The following is a 20170-nucleotide window of genomic DNA, read 5'->3' on the forward strand; positions in this document are numbered from 1 at the left end:
GATCTACTGCAATTTCCGCTCTCTTGAAGTTTGTACCCGATGCCCACACCTTTGCAGGTCATCAGAAGAACCATATTACGGAGTTAAATATGCCATTTCATCCCCACACCTCTCATGCTAAAATAAAATTTGAGAGTAAAAGGATTCAAGTCTAATTCTAGCACTGAGAGTCTATAAACACAAGAGGAGATGTTTTCATTTTTCAGGTAAAATGTGATTATTTTCAATATATATATTTTGTATTTACTGAAAAATTCAAGCTGCTTCTGGAATTCTGATTTTTAACTTCTGCTGATGTATCACCTCTAGCAAAAAAACTTCAGTAGTCCCAGGCAAGCCCCTGCTGCAGCAGAGGAATTTATACTGAAGTACAGCACTGTGTAAAAATACTTTTACGAAGAAATTTGAGAAGCACACATCCTTTCAGTTCTGTCTTAGATGTTTAACATGCAGTGAAAACATCTTTGTCAAATGGTCTGTACTCCTATTCCTTTCAGTGAAACTGCAAAGAAGCAAGGAGTAAATGTATTGCAGAATTTAATCAGCCTCCAGGGGTATACAGATGTTATATTTCACCTGATTTCTGCAGGTTTGTATTGATTTTCTTCTAAGCTTCTATCAGGTTTGAAAGCCACAACCACATTATTTTTTTCCTTCAGTACTCTGCTCTGGTTTTGGCTGTGGTCTCCAGCAAAGTCTGTTCAAATACAGCAACATTACATCCCTCTTATTTTCAAACAGCTCCAGCCAAAAAGCATTCACCTAGTTTTTCAAGAAATTCTAGCTATTTTGAAAATGTTCCAGAAGTAACATATAACTATCCTCGTGTGAGGAGCCAAAGCAGTAACCTTAAATCATTAACATACAATCATGTAATGAGTTTTGCCTAAGCAAAAGATACTTGCAACAATATACCTAAAGATTTCTCTGCTCAGTTTTCTTTGATCTCCCCAATATCGTTGATCAATGAGTTCCAAAATTTAATGATGTGCTGTGTGAAAAATTGGTTTTGTTTAAACTACCTTCCTGAAATTTTTCTGGGTGCCCCAGTTTGCCTTTTGTGAAGCAGTGGGGAAAAAAAAAAACCCAACCAGGAAATAAACACTCTATTCACTTCCCGAAGCCATTCATGACTATACAGACCTCCACTGTAGGTGATATTATGTCCCCTCCAATCCCCTTTTTTCCAGACAGGACGTTTCCTACATTAATTAGTTCCTATTTGTACAAAAGCAACCCTATACCTCTGACCGCCTTCGCCATGCTTCCGCGTACCCTAATTCTACTCTAACAAAGCGAACAAAACTGGACGTGGTACTCAAGAAGCAGGCGCAGCAGAGTTACAGTGACATAAGGATTTTGTTATTCTCGGTTTCCCTCTCAGCGGTGTGTAATGCTCTGTTTGCCTTTTGGACCAACACTGAGCGCCGACTGAGCTGCTGCTGCTTTCAGGGAACTACCCACGATCAGTCAAGGTCTCTTACTGAGGGTACAGCTAGCTTAGGGAGTAGTGTTGTCTTTTCTCATATGTATCACTCTGTACAATTAATTAATTTCACCTACTCTCCTGCTCAGTTACTTAACATCAATTTATCCTCCAACTGTTTGCATTCAGCACTGAATTTGACTATTTTGAATAATGTCACGTTTGCAAATTTTGTCTTTCCATGCCTCCTTTCCATTTCCAGCTCATGTGGGACTATGTTGAAGAGCTGAAGCTCCTGCAGAAATCCCCGCTTTACTCCACCAGTAACTTCCCTCCACCCACAGAAAACAGACCACCTAAAGAAACTCTTAATTTCTTGTTTTTTAATCAATTATTAATCCACAAGAGGGCTTCCATTTTAACCCATAGGAGCTTAGTTTCTCTAAGAGCCTGAGACCAGCTGCAGTAGAAGGAATACTGTTTATAAAGTAGAACCACAAGAAATTAAAGCGCATACAGGTTTCCCTGCTGCTTTGCATGGGCCCTACCACATCGTTTGCTGCAAATAGAACAGGCAGAGCATATGGATGGTTACTCCTATACAGCTGAATCCTCTGCCAAACATCCCATACTGCTTGCCTACAATACCACGTGGTCAACATCAGGCAGGCAAGTCAGCCACGCTCTCTTCTGGATGGCCCCAACATCACATGCCACAAAACTCTACAAACTGTATAAGCAATGAAGCTACAGGCATCCACGTCACCATCGCTGCCCTAAGACACTGCAGACGTAGCCAGAAAGACTTACCTAAGCTGGGCTCCTGCAGAGTGGGAAGAGACCCACTGAATGTGGTTTTCATAATCTAGGCCCTCACAGGTTCTGCAAAAAATTTCCACATACACCCACTGCACAAGAGCAATACTGATCCCCAGCCTTAAACGAAAGGGGAAAGAAAGAGGAGACAGGACAGTTGATATGAAAGATCCAAACAGAAAATGCATTTTTAACATTTCAACCTCCTCTTGGCACCAGTTCTTCCTTCATGAAGCAAAGGGATTTTTCCCTTTTATTTTTCTGAATGACTGAGTTCTCTTGGTAATCAGCCCAGTTAGGCTTTATTATGTAAAGCATCTGGGATTTGAAACTGGGATTCATAAGCAGAGATGGCAGTATTCTGGTTTTGGCAACACCTCACTCTTTCACAAGGAGAAAATTGTTCCTAGATTCACAATCTCAAGGAATACAGAGAACTTCACATTGTACAAGTCATTACCCTGCAAATACATGCAGGAAGGGGGAAAAAAAAAAAAGAACTCTTTTCTTCTTAAAAACTTGACACTCAAACACTCCTACAAGGCCAGAGCATGGGCAAGGTTCATACAGGAACGCAGACTAAAGAAGCCTTCAGAAGTACAGGAGCATTTAATACAGGAATTCCACCAAAATTATGCCTTACTTTGCTAATCTATTAATTTACCAAATGTCTACTGAGTCCTCAGTGTCAGATCAACCTCAATAATATTTTCCTTTGAGAAAGTAAGTGCCATACAGAAAAAAAAGGCCTAGCAGCAGCTCTCCATGCTCCCTCGTCTGGGGTGCCTGTTAGTCACTCACAGGGACCAGGCCAAGGTGGTACCTGGACCAAGTACTCAGCAGTAGGGGATAAGCTTCACCCTCACCTTCTTTCTACATAGGTGCTCCCCCTTCCTTTCCACTATTGCCCAGGCCCATGGCTGAGAGGTAGTATAACACGGATGAAACACAACATACTCATTTCTATTTGGCGGCCTCTTCCCCAATTCAGACCAATCTTGCTACAGTCCAGCTCCCAATACTTTTAGTCACAGAATCACAGAATTGTAGGGGTTGGAAGGGACCTCTAGAGATCACCTAGTCTACCGCCCCTGACACAGCAGGTTCACCTAAAGCAGGCTGGACAGGAACGCATCCAGGCAGGTTTTGAATATCTCCACAGAAGGAGACTCCACAGCCTCTCTGGGCAGCCTCTTCCAGTCCTCTGCCACCCTCAAAGTAAAGAAGTTCCTCCTCATGTTGAGATGTAATTTCCCATGTTCCAGTTTGTGCCCGTTGCACCTTGTCCTGTCACTGGGCACCACTGAGAAGAGCCTGGCCCCATCCTCTTGACACCCACCCTTTAGATATTTATAAGTAGTGATGAGATCCCCCCATCTTCTTTTCTCCAGGCTAAACAGACCCAAGTCTCTCAGCCTTTCCTCATGAGGGAGGTGCCCCATCCCCTTGATCATCTTTGTAGCCCTTCGCTGGAATCTCTCCAGCAGCTTCCTGTCTTTCTTGAACTGGGGAGCCTAGAACTGGACACAGTACTCCAGATCTGGCCTCACCAGGGCAGAGTCAAGGCAGAGGACGATCTCCCTGCTGGCCGTGCTCTTTTTAATGCACCCCTGGAGACCAGTGGCCTTCTTGGCCACAAGGGCACATTACCCTTGGGGCCAAGAAGTCTTCTTCCCTAAACTTCTTTCTTTCCCCTTTATCAATTGCAATCTAGCCTCTCCTTAAAAACAAAAGAAAACGAAAAACCACCAATATTAATTCTTAGCTATATTTCGGTTCTTCCAGTTTAGCTACTAACTCTTTCATAATTCATTTCTTTCATATCCTGTATCAGTTTCACACTAGACCAGCATTCCTCACACTTCTGTGAAGCTTTGTAGTTAGGCTCTTCAGCCTGAATGAACTTTAAATGATTGAACTGATCAAGGGCTTCAATACTTCCCAGCATAACAGGCAGGGTCTTCTTTTTCCCCAGCCTCCCTTGCATGCATGAAGCAAATGAATGAAATGTCATTTCCGCTGATCTTCTGTGTTCCTGAAGAGTACTAAGTTTCCCAGTAACTGCTTCATTCAGTTTTCTTCATCCTCCCCTTTTGCCACATGGGATTAAGTAATCACTGCAGAGTCAACAGCCCTCAAAGAGTTTATTTTATGCAACACCTCCAACCACCCCCGCTCGGCTGAGGGCTGCTCCAGCCCTTTATCCCTCTCCAATCTAAGGAGCTAAACTACCCACATGTGCCAGCAGCTGCACCCCTCTAAAAGCAGGCATGGCAATGAATGAACACTGCCTTTTTGCCACTACAGTGCCAAGTAAGACCCTACCTTTCTAAGTTTACTGAGATATTTTTACAGATGAAGGAAGCACTTTCTGTAGGAAGTCAGAAAGACTTAAGACAGGAGGCATACAGGTGAGCGGGGAAAGAACTTGCTGCAAACAGAAGTAATATGGAAAGAAATGAAGTATCACTGTTATCTTCTTCTTTGGGGCACTTCCACAGGTATGTATAATTGAAGGAAAGGCCTTTACAAGGAGAGGCCTTTACAAGGGAAACTACTCCAATCTCTAAGAAAATGAAACCACAGTACTTTAAACACAGAAAAAAGTTGAAATCAGGGAGCTCTTGCTTTAGGAGATCAGATTTTGAAAGGTACCACGATAACTAAATAGGTGGTAGAGTTTGGATGCAGAAATGTCAGTCATACTCTCCCCCAGAGTCAGGATTCTGTATTTAAACACAGAAACTAAATCAATCTAGAAAACACACATCTTTTGTCTTCTCTTGTCATGGTGGTTTTCTTTGCAAGGAAATACAGGGTGAGGAGTCGTAAAATTGATTTCTCACCTCAAAAAAGTCTGTCCAACATTTTGTAAAGCTGAAACATTTGAGGCCTCATAAAAAGTATTAGACTTTATATCAGTCCCTTTTTGTGTGTGTGTTCAGATTTGAAGTATTAAGAAGAGTCCAAATTTTATTACATGCCCCACTTTGTAAAAAATACTATTTCAAAAGAACTGTCTGTACACGTAAAAGTCTAGCAGGTTAAAGAGTCAGGGCTTATTTTAAACATTCTCAGGAAATCGGCCTATAACAAAATGTGATACTTAACTGTCACTTATAATTGGTAATCGGCGATCTAAGAAGTATTTAGAATAAAAAAAAATTAGAGTAGTTCCAGGACCATTCCGTTTGATTGCACAGAATAAAACTGAAGTGCTTACCCCCAAGGAACAGGCTGACAAGTTTTATCACAGACAAAGGACAGACTAGAAGGATGTCAACTTTAATTTGGAACTTTTTGTATAATGGGACGCATCTTAAAATTTGACTGCCCTTTTCCACTTGTACATCTTTTAAAATGTAGCATCCACTGGAGCTTTAGGGTGACAGAAAGCTGTTCCCTTTGCAGAAAAGGAAACAGTGCAATACTCAGGGAACTCACTGAGGACATGGGAAAATTCACTTTGTGATTGATCTGGCTGAAGTGCCCACCTCCAGCAGATATGCCCCCCTGCCCCCCAAGGCTACTTACTATTCTGCCCTGGGTGCTGGCCTCCCTGCTGGACCGCACCCCAAAAGCGCTGTTAAAGGACTTAGCTTTGTTTTGATGCAGAACAGGAATATTTAAGAAGTCTCAAAAAGAATCCAGGAATAGAAAAATCATTTCCAACAACCACAAGGGTATTTAGACTGCAGCCAAAGAGGCCAAACCTCAAGCAAGATCTCAGTCTTGCTGCAGAACACTCGCCCTCACCACGGGTCCTTCAATGGTGCCTTTATGTCTTTCACAACAGAACTTGAAAACTTCTCTGTGTATGTTTCCTTAGCAGGTCAATTCCCCCATCTATTTCATTGATTACAATCCTCAGTAAATAAAATAGCATTATTTTCTTAGTCTGGATATTTGTGTTGACGGATGCTTAATACAGGAGAGAAAGAGGAGGTCAGATCTCCACAAAAGTGTCAGGAGATTCCAGGTAGGGGAAAAAAAAAAGCCCCTGAAAAAAAGGCTTTTGCAGACAATTACAACTCTTTCATTTCTTGACAAGCAAAAATCGTTATGTCCAGTTCACAGTGATTTGGGTTTTTTTAAATTAGAATATGAAATAGTGAGCATTTTCAGATCCCATAGGTTTTTTTCCATTTAATATTCTTTACAGAAGACTCTGCTTCCCAAACCAGCCACATTAAATTGATCTTTCCAGGGAGCTGCTCTCTACAATACCTCACTAGATGAGGGAAAATGATGGCTCTTCAGTTTGTAGTTTCTCTGCCTTCATTATGGTAAAGCTGTCAGAAAGGAAAATGTCATCTAGGCTTCTTTACATTGTAAGCCACATCCAAACCACCATTTCATGCTTTCTTGAAACAGAAAGATTGAATTTCTGCTTTAATGGGCTTCTGAAAGTGTTACTGTTAGTTTTCTTGAAGGACTACAGTCCCAAATAGTTACTGCTTTTGAAAGAAAAACGTAAGCGTGCATGTATACATTTCCATGTTATTTTGATTATGTCCTGCTGTGGTTTTATCTTATTTTCCTTCCTTCACTCTTACAGCTAATTCCAATCCATAGCAAGGATTCTTTTGCCAGTGACAAGCTCAATGCAATGGTGTTTATTTTCACTTTCATTGCCTTCAAAATGCAGTAAAAGTGCTTTTTGACAAAGCATCTATTACACATAAGAGGTTGCATGGGCTTCAATTTCAAACAAATTTTTTTAAGCTTTATAACGTCTGGCTACTTTAGAAAATGTCTTTTGAATCGAGTCGATCACAACCACAATGAAAGGCTGGCTCCATAAATCCATAAAGATAAACACAGAGGGACAGGCTCACAGAGAGAGTCATCCCCAGAGCACAGTAAAACATTTCTTATTCCAACTCATGAAACACCTTTGTTTCTAACCCTCTCCAACGTCAGGTCAGCTGCACAGTTACTGGCAACTAATAACCTTCAGGATGCACCAATTGGTGTCTCAAAATATTTTCAACACTGGAATTTTCAATAGTTGCTTTGTAATCATGCTGTTCTTGCACTGTATTCTGTTGTCCATTGAGTAACATCATGTTTTATGAGACCTAAACAAAGCTGGAAATGAGATCTCCACAAAATGTCAGGTTCTGTACTCTTGCCATTTCTCAAGTTCTTCAAGTTTCTTTCTGCAAAATTCTGCTCTCAGAGTTCTTCTCTTTACGAGATCAGTTTCAATAGACTGAAAATTACTCACTCCTTCAGCTGCCAGCTCCCCCTCAGAGACTCAGCAGAATGTCAGTGCCACCCTGTCCCACACTTCTGCCACTTACTACCATCTGCTTTTACTTACCAGATGTAACTATCGCATCAAGATTGAACAGAGTTCCCTCAAAAGCTCAGTAGCTGAATGCCTACTGAAACACAATTGTACAACTTGGATGTGCTCATACAAAGGGCATATCTACAATGCTGGTTTTAGTTCAGCTCTAGTCAGATCTTATTTATGACAACACTTAAAAAAATTATTACCTAATAAAGAAATTCAGAAGTATACAACAATTTCCAAGAAAGGAAAAATGCATAAATGCGTCAGACAAAAAAAGCAGCATCTCACACTATTTCATTGTACGTGGTCATAGCATACATTTGTCATAGCATACAATGCTTCCATATAATGATTGTCAGGGTGTCAGGCCTGGAAAGGACTTCACGGAAGGAAAGAACTATGGTATCACATGCCCCCTTCCAAGACAGCAGATGCATAATGGACCAGTCTCCAATCATGTTCCTGTATACTTTGTGGCAATGCCTCGATCTCTGAAGGAGAACGTTTTGATCCTCTTCGCCGTTCCCACCTGTGTACCCATGAGGAAGAGCATTTTCAGAGATGAATACTGTCAATGCATCATCAGAGCACAGACGAGCAGCAGAGAGAACAGGGAGGGTAGAATTATGAAATGCAATTTAAAAGGTGAGATTCCAAAGGGCAGCATATATAGGAGGCCTGAGTATGCCAGATACCATGCACTGGAAGGCTTGACTTGAAACTTTAGCTATATCACACCAGCACACGCAAAAGGAAAAGTCTCTTTGCACCCTAGAGACTGATCTGCATTAGCATCCCTCCAAGAGCCATTTACCTCCTTCAAGATCTTGACCAATTCTTTAGAGAAACAGAATAAGGTATTAAGGAAATAGTCACCTTTGCATCTGTGGTTATTAGCACAGTTGGATCTGCCATTGCTAGGATCACCTGCTACAAAAATAAGTATCACTAAGTAAATTTGGCTGGAAGGCTCTACTGGGTAAAACTAAAGAAATGCCTAAAAATAAACCACCTCACAAACAATGTTTGAAATGATGTTGTCAAATCACAGAAATCAGATATTCTTTAACTATTCAAAAGGTTTCCATAACACAATGTTACTATAAAAACTATTATTCTTACTCCATCTTTCTAAATATCAGATTTCTCTTCACTGTCACATTATGTGCAAATAGGATGTCTTTTAGAGTAATCATCAGAGATGTAATAACGGCTTGCAGGCAAACAGCTCTCAAAAAGTAGTAGTTAAGCCATCTAATAACATAACTTTAATGTTACTGCTTTCACAGGATTAGGCAGCATGCGGTTCAAGGAACTGCACCGTTTGCTTTACAATAGAATGAATATTTTTGTATTAATTTTCTAGGGGTAGGGTAGGGTTCAGAAAATAGATCATGAATAACAGCTGACATACAAATAATCCTTTCACTCTACTTCTGTCCCTTTCCTTCTTTTCCCCCTGACGTTTGCAAAAGAGTATGTAAAACTGAAGACTAATTTCTCATGGAAAAGACAGTATCCGCCCGCTTTCCCCACCTCCCCAATCCCCAAATAGGCTCAGTTTGTATACACAGAGAACATGGACCATTCTAATGTAATACTAGTAACTGAGAACACCCAAAGCAAACAGTAACAAAAGAAAGTCCATGAAAACTTCGCTCCAAGTCCTTTCTAAAAAGACAACTCTTTAAAAACATATACCTCGGCAATGACAGGCAACACAGGGGGAACACAGTAAGGTCTCAGATTCAAAGGTTGTTTAATACTCATGAATAAAATTACAAATGCAAAGGGCCTAGTGACTGAACTTGTATATAATTTCATGTGAACAGCTGCCTCCTTTTAAAGGGGAAAAGGAGTTTATGAAACATTTTAAAGCCTATTTTAGCAAGCAATCCCACCATGGAATCACTGCCAGATGTCTCTCTAATATTTGACAAGCTACAGCCAATGTTTTGTCAACATGTGTTAAAAGTGTTTTTCTATACAGCCTAGTCTTCTCAGTACTATATGTTACTTTTCCAATATACACAGGAAACCATTTTACTAACAGAAGGACAGTCACAAATGTGACTACTATCTCATGTAGCTGTGACCCAGGTACACACGTGAAGCTATGTTAAACATACCTGCTGATAAACAATCTAATCCTTATGTAATACTTGCTTAACAGAACTTCTCTTTCTTAAAGTACAATAACGCAAGAAAGCTTTAAATTAATTCTACCTGATATAATTACACGACCACACTGTTGCACAGATTTGTTTTTTGGCTTCAACAGTTGAAGCTAATCATAAGCATCACTAAAATCTTCTAACACAACATATGAAATCATACTCCTTTCACAGCCAGAAGCTGTGATACTAATCCATGAGAACACATACATGTATTCCATATTGAATTAATTAAACTACAAATAAAACCAGTGTCCTGCCAAAATCCTATTACGAGACAAATGTACCAGCAATTCATTTCAGCAGCTCTCTGATCTCCAACTCCAAAAAACAGCTAAGACTGCAACAATATGCAAACAATAGCACTGAGCTTTAAAAGGCAAGGCTTTAAAAATAAGTGTTCAGAAAACTAGATGCTGTCTATAAGTAAATATGTATATTCACATACAGAGTCCATGTTTAGGCTTGTAAATACCAACCTTTCTGTCGTTCTGTCCAAAATCCAAAGCATGTTGCACATCTCCTTTGATCAGGTGTTTTATGCCAGAACAGCATAAGCAACACAGCATTTGAGAAACAAAGGTAGTAAAAACGTCGAAGTGTACATGTTAAACTCTTCTCAAATGCAGTAAAATTGATGGGCTCAGTGCAGTGCATTTAGCTTTTGCAGTGAATTTGTTTCCAAGGAAACCAATAGCTGCAGATGTTTTCCCATATAACAGGGGAAAAAAAATTCAGCAGTGAGATTACTTGTTTACTCAATATTTTATTCACACATTTTTTCTGATCAATAACAAACTATTCCTCAAACTCTGTTAGAAGACCAGACTGCATTAAAAAATAATTTTAAAAAGCTTCTCCTACACATAACAGGTGCTGCTAAAGGAAACATGCCACTTTAAGTGTTTTCCTCTTTATCCTCTTTCAGTCTCCTCCCCCAAAGTGACCTGCCTCCCCTGCTTTGTCTCCATCAATAAAAGCAGGGAAAACCCACCCTGTATCGTGGGTTTTCATCCTAAAAAAGGTGCTCCAACAACTTGGCAAGGCCCCAGCTTCCAAGGAACAATGCTGACTTGGAGAGGCTACAGGAATGCCTATTCTTACCATATGGCACAGCTTTGCAAAATTGTATCATGCTATAGAGATATCACCATGACTGACATGATTTATGCTTCCTAGGAAGAGAGTACAAAATATAAATATTTAGTAAAACCATAATGGAGATGCAAGGTAGAAAATCTACTTTCCTTGTAGTTCTTCCACAGGGCATTAAACCTGTAGCTCAAAGTTACAGACACAATGCTTACTTCTCGTTTATGCTGCAGATCCTCAAGCTGATATGTATAAATGAAAACATTACAGGCACGGCATTTTTTTTTTTTAAACTAGACCTCTTTTCTCTGGATCAGATACCATAATATTTACCTTATCTTATGAGCTCCGAAAGCTTTTTTTCCCCCCCCCCCTTGTCCTCTTTCAGTGTTATTGATTCAACAGCAACATCTACTGGCCATGGAAGGGCAAGATTCAATTTCTTAAAAGAGATTAAAGGGCCAGGCACAGTAGCAGAAAATTCTTACAGCATCTATCTCTAGATACTTTTGTGTCCCAGTAACTGCGAAACCAGAACTGAAAGGAACAAATTTTTAAAATATGCCTTTGCTCTCTACTCACCCCTCCAAAAGGAAAACAAACCCAAAAAAAAAGATGGATAAAAAATAGCAGTGAATTCTGGTTGCCATTTGGAGACAACATATTTATATTACACCTTCTAGTAATATTAGATACACTGGGCTAACAGAACCAGTTGACAGGAAATCTGCCAGTAAAATAGTCAATTTCTAAATTCATGCAATGAGTTTTTATTATACATCTTTTTGCTCTTTAAATCTGTTTTCCCTCTTTGTTAAACAATTACACAGATTTTAAAAAACAAAACAAAACACAACCACAAAAAAACCAAACAGCAGTGACTAATAATAAGCCAGTTCAGACCAATCAGAAGTTCTTCAAAACTTCATGGAGAATAAGATGATCACATGTGGACCTATTAAATGGTAAGAAGCATCCCAAAAGACTTTGGGTAATGACACCCAGCATTTGCCTTCCATAGTGGAATCTACTGGGCTCTAAATTCCCTAAGCAGAGCACAAAAAGAACTAAGGCCTTGTGAGAGGGACACAGGACAATCCACATTTCCAGCACACTCTGTCTAAGCAAGCCAAAGAATATGACAGAGGGGCAGCTCAGCTTCATCCTTCTTTCTGCAGAGACTGGGCTGGGGTTTCATCTGCCTGCTGAAAGGCACGCATCATGACCAGGGTTCACAATCACAGCCCTTGCCTGGCTTTTGACATCCACACAATTCCTTCTTTTAAAATGCAATCAGATGAGAACAAGATCCCTACTCCAAGCACTGATTACGCATCACATATCTAGGGATTATTTATTAGATGTATAAACGCTACTGGAATCAGCAAAGCTCAAGACTCCCATTTTACAAGTCAGGGCCTCACTCAGTTAGCAGGGAACCAACCCTTGCTACCACCCCCTCTGCTCTAGTGAATCTTGAGTCCTTCAAGACACTGTGTTCACGCCGGAAGAGCCTGGCGGCCAGTCAGCTGGATGTCCACCCAGTCCTCTAGGCTGAAGAGGAAACCTAAGAGTGCTCTCTTTCCCGGCAAGAGCTCCAACCACCTCACTATGACGTATGTTGGGAAACCCAACACCTCTGTATCCAGCATGTATAAAGCTGACCATCCTACCTTCTGCGAAGCTCAGCAAGGTGTATATCGGGCACAAGTAGCAGCTCAAGAGCATGGCACATGCCAAACTGCAGATAGCCTTCTCAACAAGGCAGCAGCTATGGGCAAAGTCAAGGGGACCCTTCAACCCCAGGTAGCTCAATCCTCACCAGAAAAAACTACTGAAGAAATTACAAAGACAATGAGGGACACCCTCTTGAACTTAAATACCTAAACGCTACCTAAGTCCCCCAAACATTGTGACTGTTCTCTCCCATGCACTGCTGGTGAGCCTCTTCCTTTGCAGCACAGTGAACAAGAACAGTAGCCCTGCTAGAGCCCCACCAGTTAGTAAAACTGGAAAGTAACCCAGCTGCTCCCTTTGGGACCAGTCCTGGCTGCACACATCTATGCCACTGAGGTATCTTCTAGAATCTCATTTATAGCCCTCCTATGTAAATATGTTTTGCAACAGTGAAGAGGGAGGGCGCAGAGTATTTCTGTGGAATGAAATATGCCAGGGTAAACGAAACACCACAAGATACTACTGCAGAGAGCTGGAATTATACAAAAGCATATTACAGCACACAGATGGAACAGCAAATTTCTATATATAGTATAGTTCTTGAACATTTATGTTCTAAAATGAGAGGTGTTTCTCAAAGTAAGCAGAAATAGGGAGGGGGAAAAAACAGCTTCCGTAATATGTGCAATGGGGCATTTCTGCTGTATTTTTTTCCCCCCATTCCTGTGACTGCAAGCCCTACCTATGTGGAAAAAGAAAATTCCATGATTTCTCCTGGAAAAAAAGAAAATCTCTTCTCAGCACAGAGTGCTAGTGAAGAGGACTTCAAGCAGCATTAAGAGAACCGATTCCAGTTTAGGCTTAACAGCCTTGTTCCAATTGGATTTTTTGGCAAGTCCTTTCTGCATTACGGAGGTCTCCAATACCTTCTGCACACACACACAGCGTCATGCATGTATCCACACACCTTACTGGAAATAGCAGCTGCTGGCAAGACCACCTGTTTTTCAAGGACCTGCTCCCAACGTCCTAGAAACCTCATCAGAAGTAACATCGATATGGTTTCCCTGGAACCTTCACCTTTTGGACAGGTCTCCTTGTCAGCAGTTAATCCAGGCAGCTTATTTTTCACTGCTGCTTTCCCAGAAGAAACCAAGTCAATCCATCATTTTCAGCATAGTTGTTCTGCCCCAAGATGGTTCTTGGATGCAAGTCATGTGTGCTGCAGGGCTATCACAGAGCTTTCGCCCCCTCCACACACTTAGTAATTAGTAGAAGTACATTTCCCCAGGTAAGCCTTTGCAAAACAGGTCACACAAATTTGACAGCAGTAAGCTTAAACCGACAGACTCCGGATGCAATATGAAATTTGCTTCCCTCCTCCTCGCTACATAAAAAATTGTTTAGTAATGGTCAATGGAAAATAGATTAATCTGTTCAATAATTAGTTTGGATGACATTTTAGGACTACAAGCAATAATCTAGTTATATGCAACAAATAATTTTAAAGAATCACAATTTTTCTAATGTACCTTATGATCAACAAATAGGCTTAGGCAGATCTAATAAGCTGAGAAAATAAAACTGCTCACTAAGGAACTTAAATTGCATGTCCAAATTAAATAAACTCTCTTTAGCCTCTAGCAATTAAAACAAACACAGTATATATAGCAGGAGGAAACGGTTTTTCATTTGACAGCTGGCCATTTAACCAATTCTAGTTAACTCTAAAACAGCACAATTTCCAACAGCAAAAAAACCCACCCCTATCAGTATGAGGCCAGTCTGCAGTTTGTACCTGTGAATAATGAACAAAAGGTGTTCCTAGAGAGCTATTTTCCATGGTAGGAAGATTTTTATGCACCTTACTTGTGGACATAAACAGCTGTTGTAGCTATAATAAAATGAAAAAAAAAACGGCTTGAAAACAAAAAACCCTTTAATTTATTTCATAGTCTTCCATCATCATTATCTATCAAAACACTCTCCTCCTACGTAGTCCTGGTTTGACTTTTTAAACACTCAAAGAGTGTGCATTAACCCCAGCAAATCTGTGCATTTGCATGAAACAGCCCTGAGTAACTCCTCAGTGCCAGAGGCAACAACTGAACCCAACATCTAATCTGGGTATTGGCTAGAACAGAGGCAAAGCAATTAATTCCCATCTGGAAGTCAGCAAGTCAGTCTAACCCACCACGTTTTACCCTACAGATGCGTAGATGACATTGAAATGATATCACAGAATCGCCTAGGTTGGAAGGGACCTTTCAGATCATCCAGTCCAACCATCAACTTAACTGACAAAAACCATCACTGAACTATATCTCTAAGCACTATGTTTACCCTTCTTTTAAATACCTTCAGGGATGGTGACTCAACCTCTTCTCTGGGCAGCCTGTTGCAATGCTTGAAAACCCTTTCAGTGTAAAACTTTTTCTGAATATCCAGTCTAAACCTCCCCTGGCCCAACTTGAGGCCATTTCCTCTTCTCCTATTGCCTGTTACCTGGGAGAAGAGACCAACCCCCACCTCTCTACAACCTCCTTCAGGTAGCTGTAGAGAGCAATAAGGTCTCCCTTCAGCCTCCTTTTCTCCAGGCTAAACAACCCCAGTTCCCTCAGCCGCTCCTCATAAGACTTAGTCTCCAGACCCCTTATCAGCTTCATTGCCCTTCTCGACCCACTCCAGCACCTCAGTGTCTTCTTTGTGGTGAGGGGCCCAAAACTGGACACAGTACTCAAGATGGGGCCTCACCAGTGCTGAGTATAGGGGGATGATCACTTCCCTACCTAGTCCTACTAACCACACTGTTCCTGATACAGATCAGGATGCTGTTGGCCTTCTTGGCCACCTGGGCACACTGCTGGCTCATATTCAGATGGCAGCCGACCAACACCCCCAGGTCCTTTTCTGCCAGGCAGCTCTCCAGCCACTCCTCCCCAAGCTTGTAGCATTGCATGGGGTTGTGGTGATCCAAGTGCAGGACCTGGCACTTGGCCTTGTTGAACCTCATACTGTTGGCCTCGACCCATTGATCCAGCCTGTCCAGATCCCTCTGCAACGCCTTTCTACCCTCATGCAGGTCGACACTCCCACCCAACTTGGTGTTGTCTGCAAGCTTACTGAGGGTGCACTCAATCCCCTTGTCCACATCATTGATAAAGATATTAAACAGAACCAGCCCCAATACTGAGCCCTGGGAACACCACTTGTGACTGGCCACCAACTGGATTTAACTCTATTCACCACCACTCTCTGGGCCCAGCCTTCCAGCCAGTTTTTAACCCAGTGAAGAGTACTCCCATCCAAGCCATGGGCAGACAGTCTCTTGAGGAGGATGCTGTGGGATCCAGGAGGATCCTGTGGGAAACCTTGTAGCTCAGATGGTTGCTTTTGCACCTACGCAAGACCTAATGCTTACATTCACAACTTCTCCATCTTCATGGCCTTAGGAGTAAGTGCCAAATCCAGTAAGCGATCTGCTGTTACAGAAGCAGAGGAGGCAACAAGCAAGGAAGAACTCTAAACTTGCCATGCAACTTCTCTTCATTACACCAGGGTGGGGTGCACATCCAAGGCATAAGATGCATTACCCTGTCAGAAGAATACATCGCTTTCTATAATACAGTTTGGTTTTTCCTGTTTAGATATTATAATCAAGCAGATTTACAAAGATATCCACTGCCTACAGATACAGAAAGATGGGATTTACAGAATGCCTAAACGGGTTAGACATGTGACCTCCTCTGAATTTCAATTACACCGCTGCTTAGGCTCTTTTCCAATTTCTTTGGAGCCACCTGAGGCACAAAGGTACTCATGTCAGGGACTAAACAGAATTGACACAGCTTTCCTACTTTAGTTTCAGCAAGCATCTAATGTTTCATCCTGCATGGAGAATATCTGAAAAGTGAAGCATGATCTAAATCAAAAGAGAAAGATTCATTACATTCAGAGGCATCACAAAAACTATTAATTTTCCTTAATAAATGAAAACATTAACAACTGAATGTTATTGCTTTCTCTTATGATTAAATGGTGACATATTTCAAGTATGTTATAAATAAAAGGACATCTATAACTACATAATATTAAAATATATAAACCCAAGAAAGTTGTGTTAGCTTTTACTAGCTTGATGTTGCTAGAGAATAATTTCATACCTCCCTATGCAACATAAAAATGCCACTATTTGAGGAAACACCAAGTTTTAGTTTACATGCGCCACATCTTATCGTGAAAGTGTTCTGAACACCATGCAGAACAAAGCAGGTACAGCTTCCCCTTAACTGAATCTTAAAAAGTCCTTGCTTCTTTGTACAGATTATTGGTGTTTGCCTCTCCCTTGGCGAGGAGCTCTCTGCACAGAACAGGCAGCAAAATGAAGGCAGACAGTCAGGCTGGCAGAGCTCCAGCTATACCTCCCAGGTTCCATGTGATCTCACAGCTAACAAGGAACCCCAGCCAAACTCTTTCTGAAAAGCAAAAGACTCTCTAGGAAATAGGAGAATAGAAAGGGAAAAATAAAAATGCTGTGGCTGGGCTGCTTATTACAACAGAAAACAGGGAAAAAGTAGAAGGAAGCGCAGCAAAGGTATTTCCAATATACTTGATACACCATTAAAAGCTGCGATGGATCAGTATAAACCATATATATAAACCAGTATAAACCACAAACCAGTGCACACAATACTCAGAACATCTCCCTAAAATCTTTCCCAGTTGGGTTCAGGGAATTTTGGAGGAAAATTAAAAATGCTTTCATGCCTTCACTATAGCTGCAGATGGTACCATAGGTTCTTCAACTTTATCTGAGTGGTGTGGCCAAAAAAAAAAAAGACTAGCAGCAACTAATAAACACTAAGAGTAATTTCAGGCAGCATTGTTTCCAGAAAATGTCTTTTTTTTTTTTTTAAGCTTCATTCTTTCTCTGTTATCATATGAAATACCCACATAGGCAGGAAGGCAAATAGCAGTTGAACTGAAAATTCATCAAGTGTGGCACTGAATTACAGACATATATATATATGCAGACATATATACTCACACATGCTCTGAATTTTATTGCTGACATTACTGAAATACCTCTCCATAGCTCATTTTCAGCTGGTAATGCCTCTTTACACTAATGGAGCTTTTCTGCTCCAGCTTCTTGCTGAAGTGCTACTAGCTGAACAAGAAGTTATTTTTATATATTCCATATTTGCTGTAATTCCCAGGAAAGAAGGAATTAGAGTAAGATGTTTAATATTAATTTCATTTAAGAGGCTGGTTAACCTGCAAAGCTTAAAAGTCTTAAGATGAAAATCCTGACAAGACTCCTACTGATTTTAATGAAGCTGGGATTTCATTGCTCTGTTACTTGAAGCAGCAACATAATACAGATGAGGTTTACCATGCAAAAGTTCTCCTTTCCCTGTTGTTAGGTAGATTATTCCAATTAACTTTAAACACGTCCCATTTTGAGGAGTTAAACTCATAAGATTTTGCCAAATTCCTGCAGTTGAAATTCAGTTTTAATAAAAAGCAGCTCTTTTAATTAACATATAAAAATGTTGGCTCATAAACACATGCTGAGACTGATACCAGTCCTACAGCAGCCAGTAAAGGAACAGGTCTGTAAAGACATTTATCTATAAAATTGAGTTCCACTGTAAGCAAATAGCCTCAAACACTGAGAAATGCTAACTGTGCACACGTAGTATCTGCTGTATCTTACTTGGACATGCAGTTCACATCAATCAAATTACTAGTACAAAACAAAAACCTCAGCATGGATATACTTAAAAGCTCCCACAGTAAAATCCAGCCTGTCCTTTGAGGACAACCCACTGCCACCAAGCAGAAAAACAGAGAAGTGTACAGCAAAACAAATACTTTTCTCTGCCAACAGTTACGCCGATCCCAGTTCTATGTTCATAAAGAAAATAAATCTCAATTCCCCTCCCTCCTTGAGCATTATGACAGATACCACCAGGGACAACAATAGCTACCAGCTCTGTGCTGGACCACGTATCACTAAGTGGCTTGTGTATTACAGCTTAAGGACTCCAGCTCTAGGCGGCTTTGTTTTTAAAGGCAAAAAAGGTCATGGGCTATTTAGCATCTGCACAGCCAGGCTGAGAAGTCTATTATGCCACCTTCATTCCACAGAAATGGTACCAATGTTAATCAGATGGCAGCATGCTGTTCTCACTCTTTTAGCTACCAATAAAAGCTGCTTCTAAGAAATCATTTTAAGTTTCATATTTTTTAATTCAGATTTTTAAAAGGTTGTATTTGTAGATATCAAGGAATAGAATGGACTTGATCCACAGAGCATTAAGTGACTTTTCAGAAAAACAATATCTAATTTTACACAGCATAATTATTATAATAATGAACACCTACAGTGTTTCCCTTGTACATTACTACTGAAATCTTATATTTATACAGTTGTGACTAGTGGAAGCAAGGGGCTAATAAGTATAACTGAATTTATACTCTGGGTTCAGAATATAACTGGAGTTACCAGGATGTACAAGTGTTTAAGAGACAGTGTGACATTGGGTTTTTCCACCCCTGAGGCAGGTGATGAGTCATCAGTGGTCTTGATAATGTAACCTGACCACACTGTTCCAGACAGCGATGTTGTAGCAGGTATATATCAGTCAAAGCTGTCAGCTTCAGTAATTCCATTGAGCAGTGCCTAAAAGGTGTTTATGTATGGAAAATAACACAATTTAACATTTTGATATGATACTAAGCATGTTTCTTTCCAAGAGCACATGAACGTAACAGATGAGCATTTCAAGTGCCTGTGAGTGCAACAGCTGACGGTGTGTTTTGCTGCACTATTACAAGTGTTAGAATTGGCACTTCCCAGTCACTCACCTGTCTTTTCAGCTGCCCTGTAATTTCTCATGCAAAAGTTATAACAATCATGTAAAATGATAAAAAGACCCTATTTTATAATGGTTTAAAAATTTTTTTCACTCATGAAGTATGTCTTCTCAGGTAAGTTTGGACCAGGGAGACTTCAGACTTCAGTCAGAGGTCACCTGTATCCTTGGATTCCTCACAACCTGGGCAGAGTCACGACAGTCCCCTTACTTTTGTAAAAGCTTTGATTGTAGCACCCTCATGGCTGTTTACTACAACATCAGCAAATACAGTTCCCAAGACATCATACTAGCAAATCTTAATGCCACAGGAGGTTTCCTCTGCTTCCCTATTGCTTTAGCATCATGGCAGAAGGGTAAAAAACCCCTTTGTGAAAAGGCTATATGTCAAACAGATCTGAACTGAAGGAATTAAAACCAAACAAAGAAAAGGTGTCAACCACTTGACTGGGACCATCCCCAGCGCAGAAAAGCACCATTCAAAAAAAACCAACACCCTGTTGTAATATAAGCAGGCCTCCAAGCACAGCACTCCTGAAGTCCAACCCCAACCACCAAACGGAACAACATAACAAGCACTGAGAAATTATAGAAATACTGGATTTTTAATTTTTTATTTATTTCTTTTTAAAGAGTCATGACTGTCTGGCCCACCTACATCCTTTCCATTTTCCAGCCTCTTCTGAAGACAAGAAGGGGAAGGATGTATTACACACAGAATCTGAAATGAGGCTAGAGCACAGACAAGTTGGTGGGACATTATCATGCTTCCATCTTGATTGCGCTCTGCCTCAAGCTCAAT

General features: G+C 40.6%; 1 protein-coding gene across 8 annotated transcripts in view; it reads right to left on the minus strand.

Annotated features, from left to right (window-relative positions):
* The window catches only part of MCF2L (MCF.2 cell line derived transforming sequence like), a 172101-nt gene that overhangs the window by 136607 nt on the left and 15324 nt on the right, over window positions 1-20170 (minus strand). The window contains exon 1 of one of the 8 annotated variants that reach the window (XM_074561133.1): window positions 10198-10744. The exons of 6 other annotated variants lie outside the window; for them this stretch is intronic. In XM_074561133.1, coding sequence (XP_074417234.1) covers window positions 10198-10375 — 178 coding nt within the window. In that variant the 5' untranslated portion in view covers window positions 10376-10744. Of the gene's footprint in view, window positions 1-2236; window positions 2256-10197; window positions 10745-20170 lie in introns of those variants that run through there. One more of the 8 variants, XM_074561182.1, reaches the window with a different exon arrangement.

The sequence above is a fragment of the Larus michahellis genome, chromosome 1 (genome assembly GCF_964199755.1).
Source record: "Larus michahellis chromosome 1, bLarMic1.1, whole genome shotgun sequence".
NCBI classification, from domain to species: Eukaryota; Metazoa; Chordata; class Aves; order Charadriiformes; family Laridae; genus Larus; species Larus michahellis.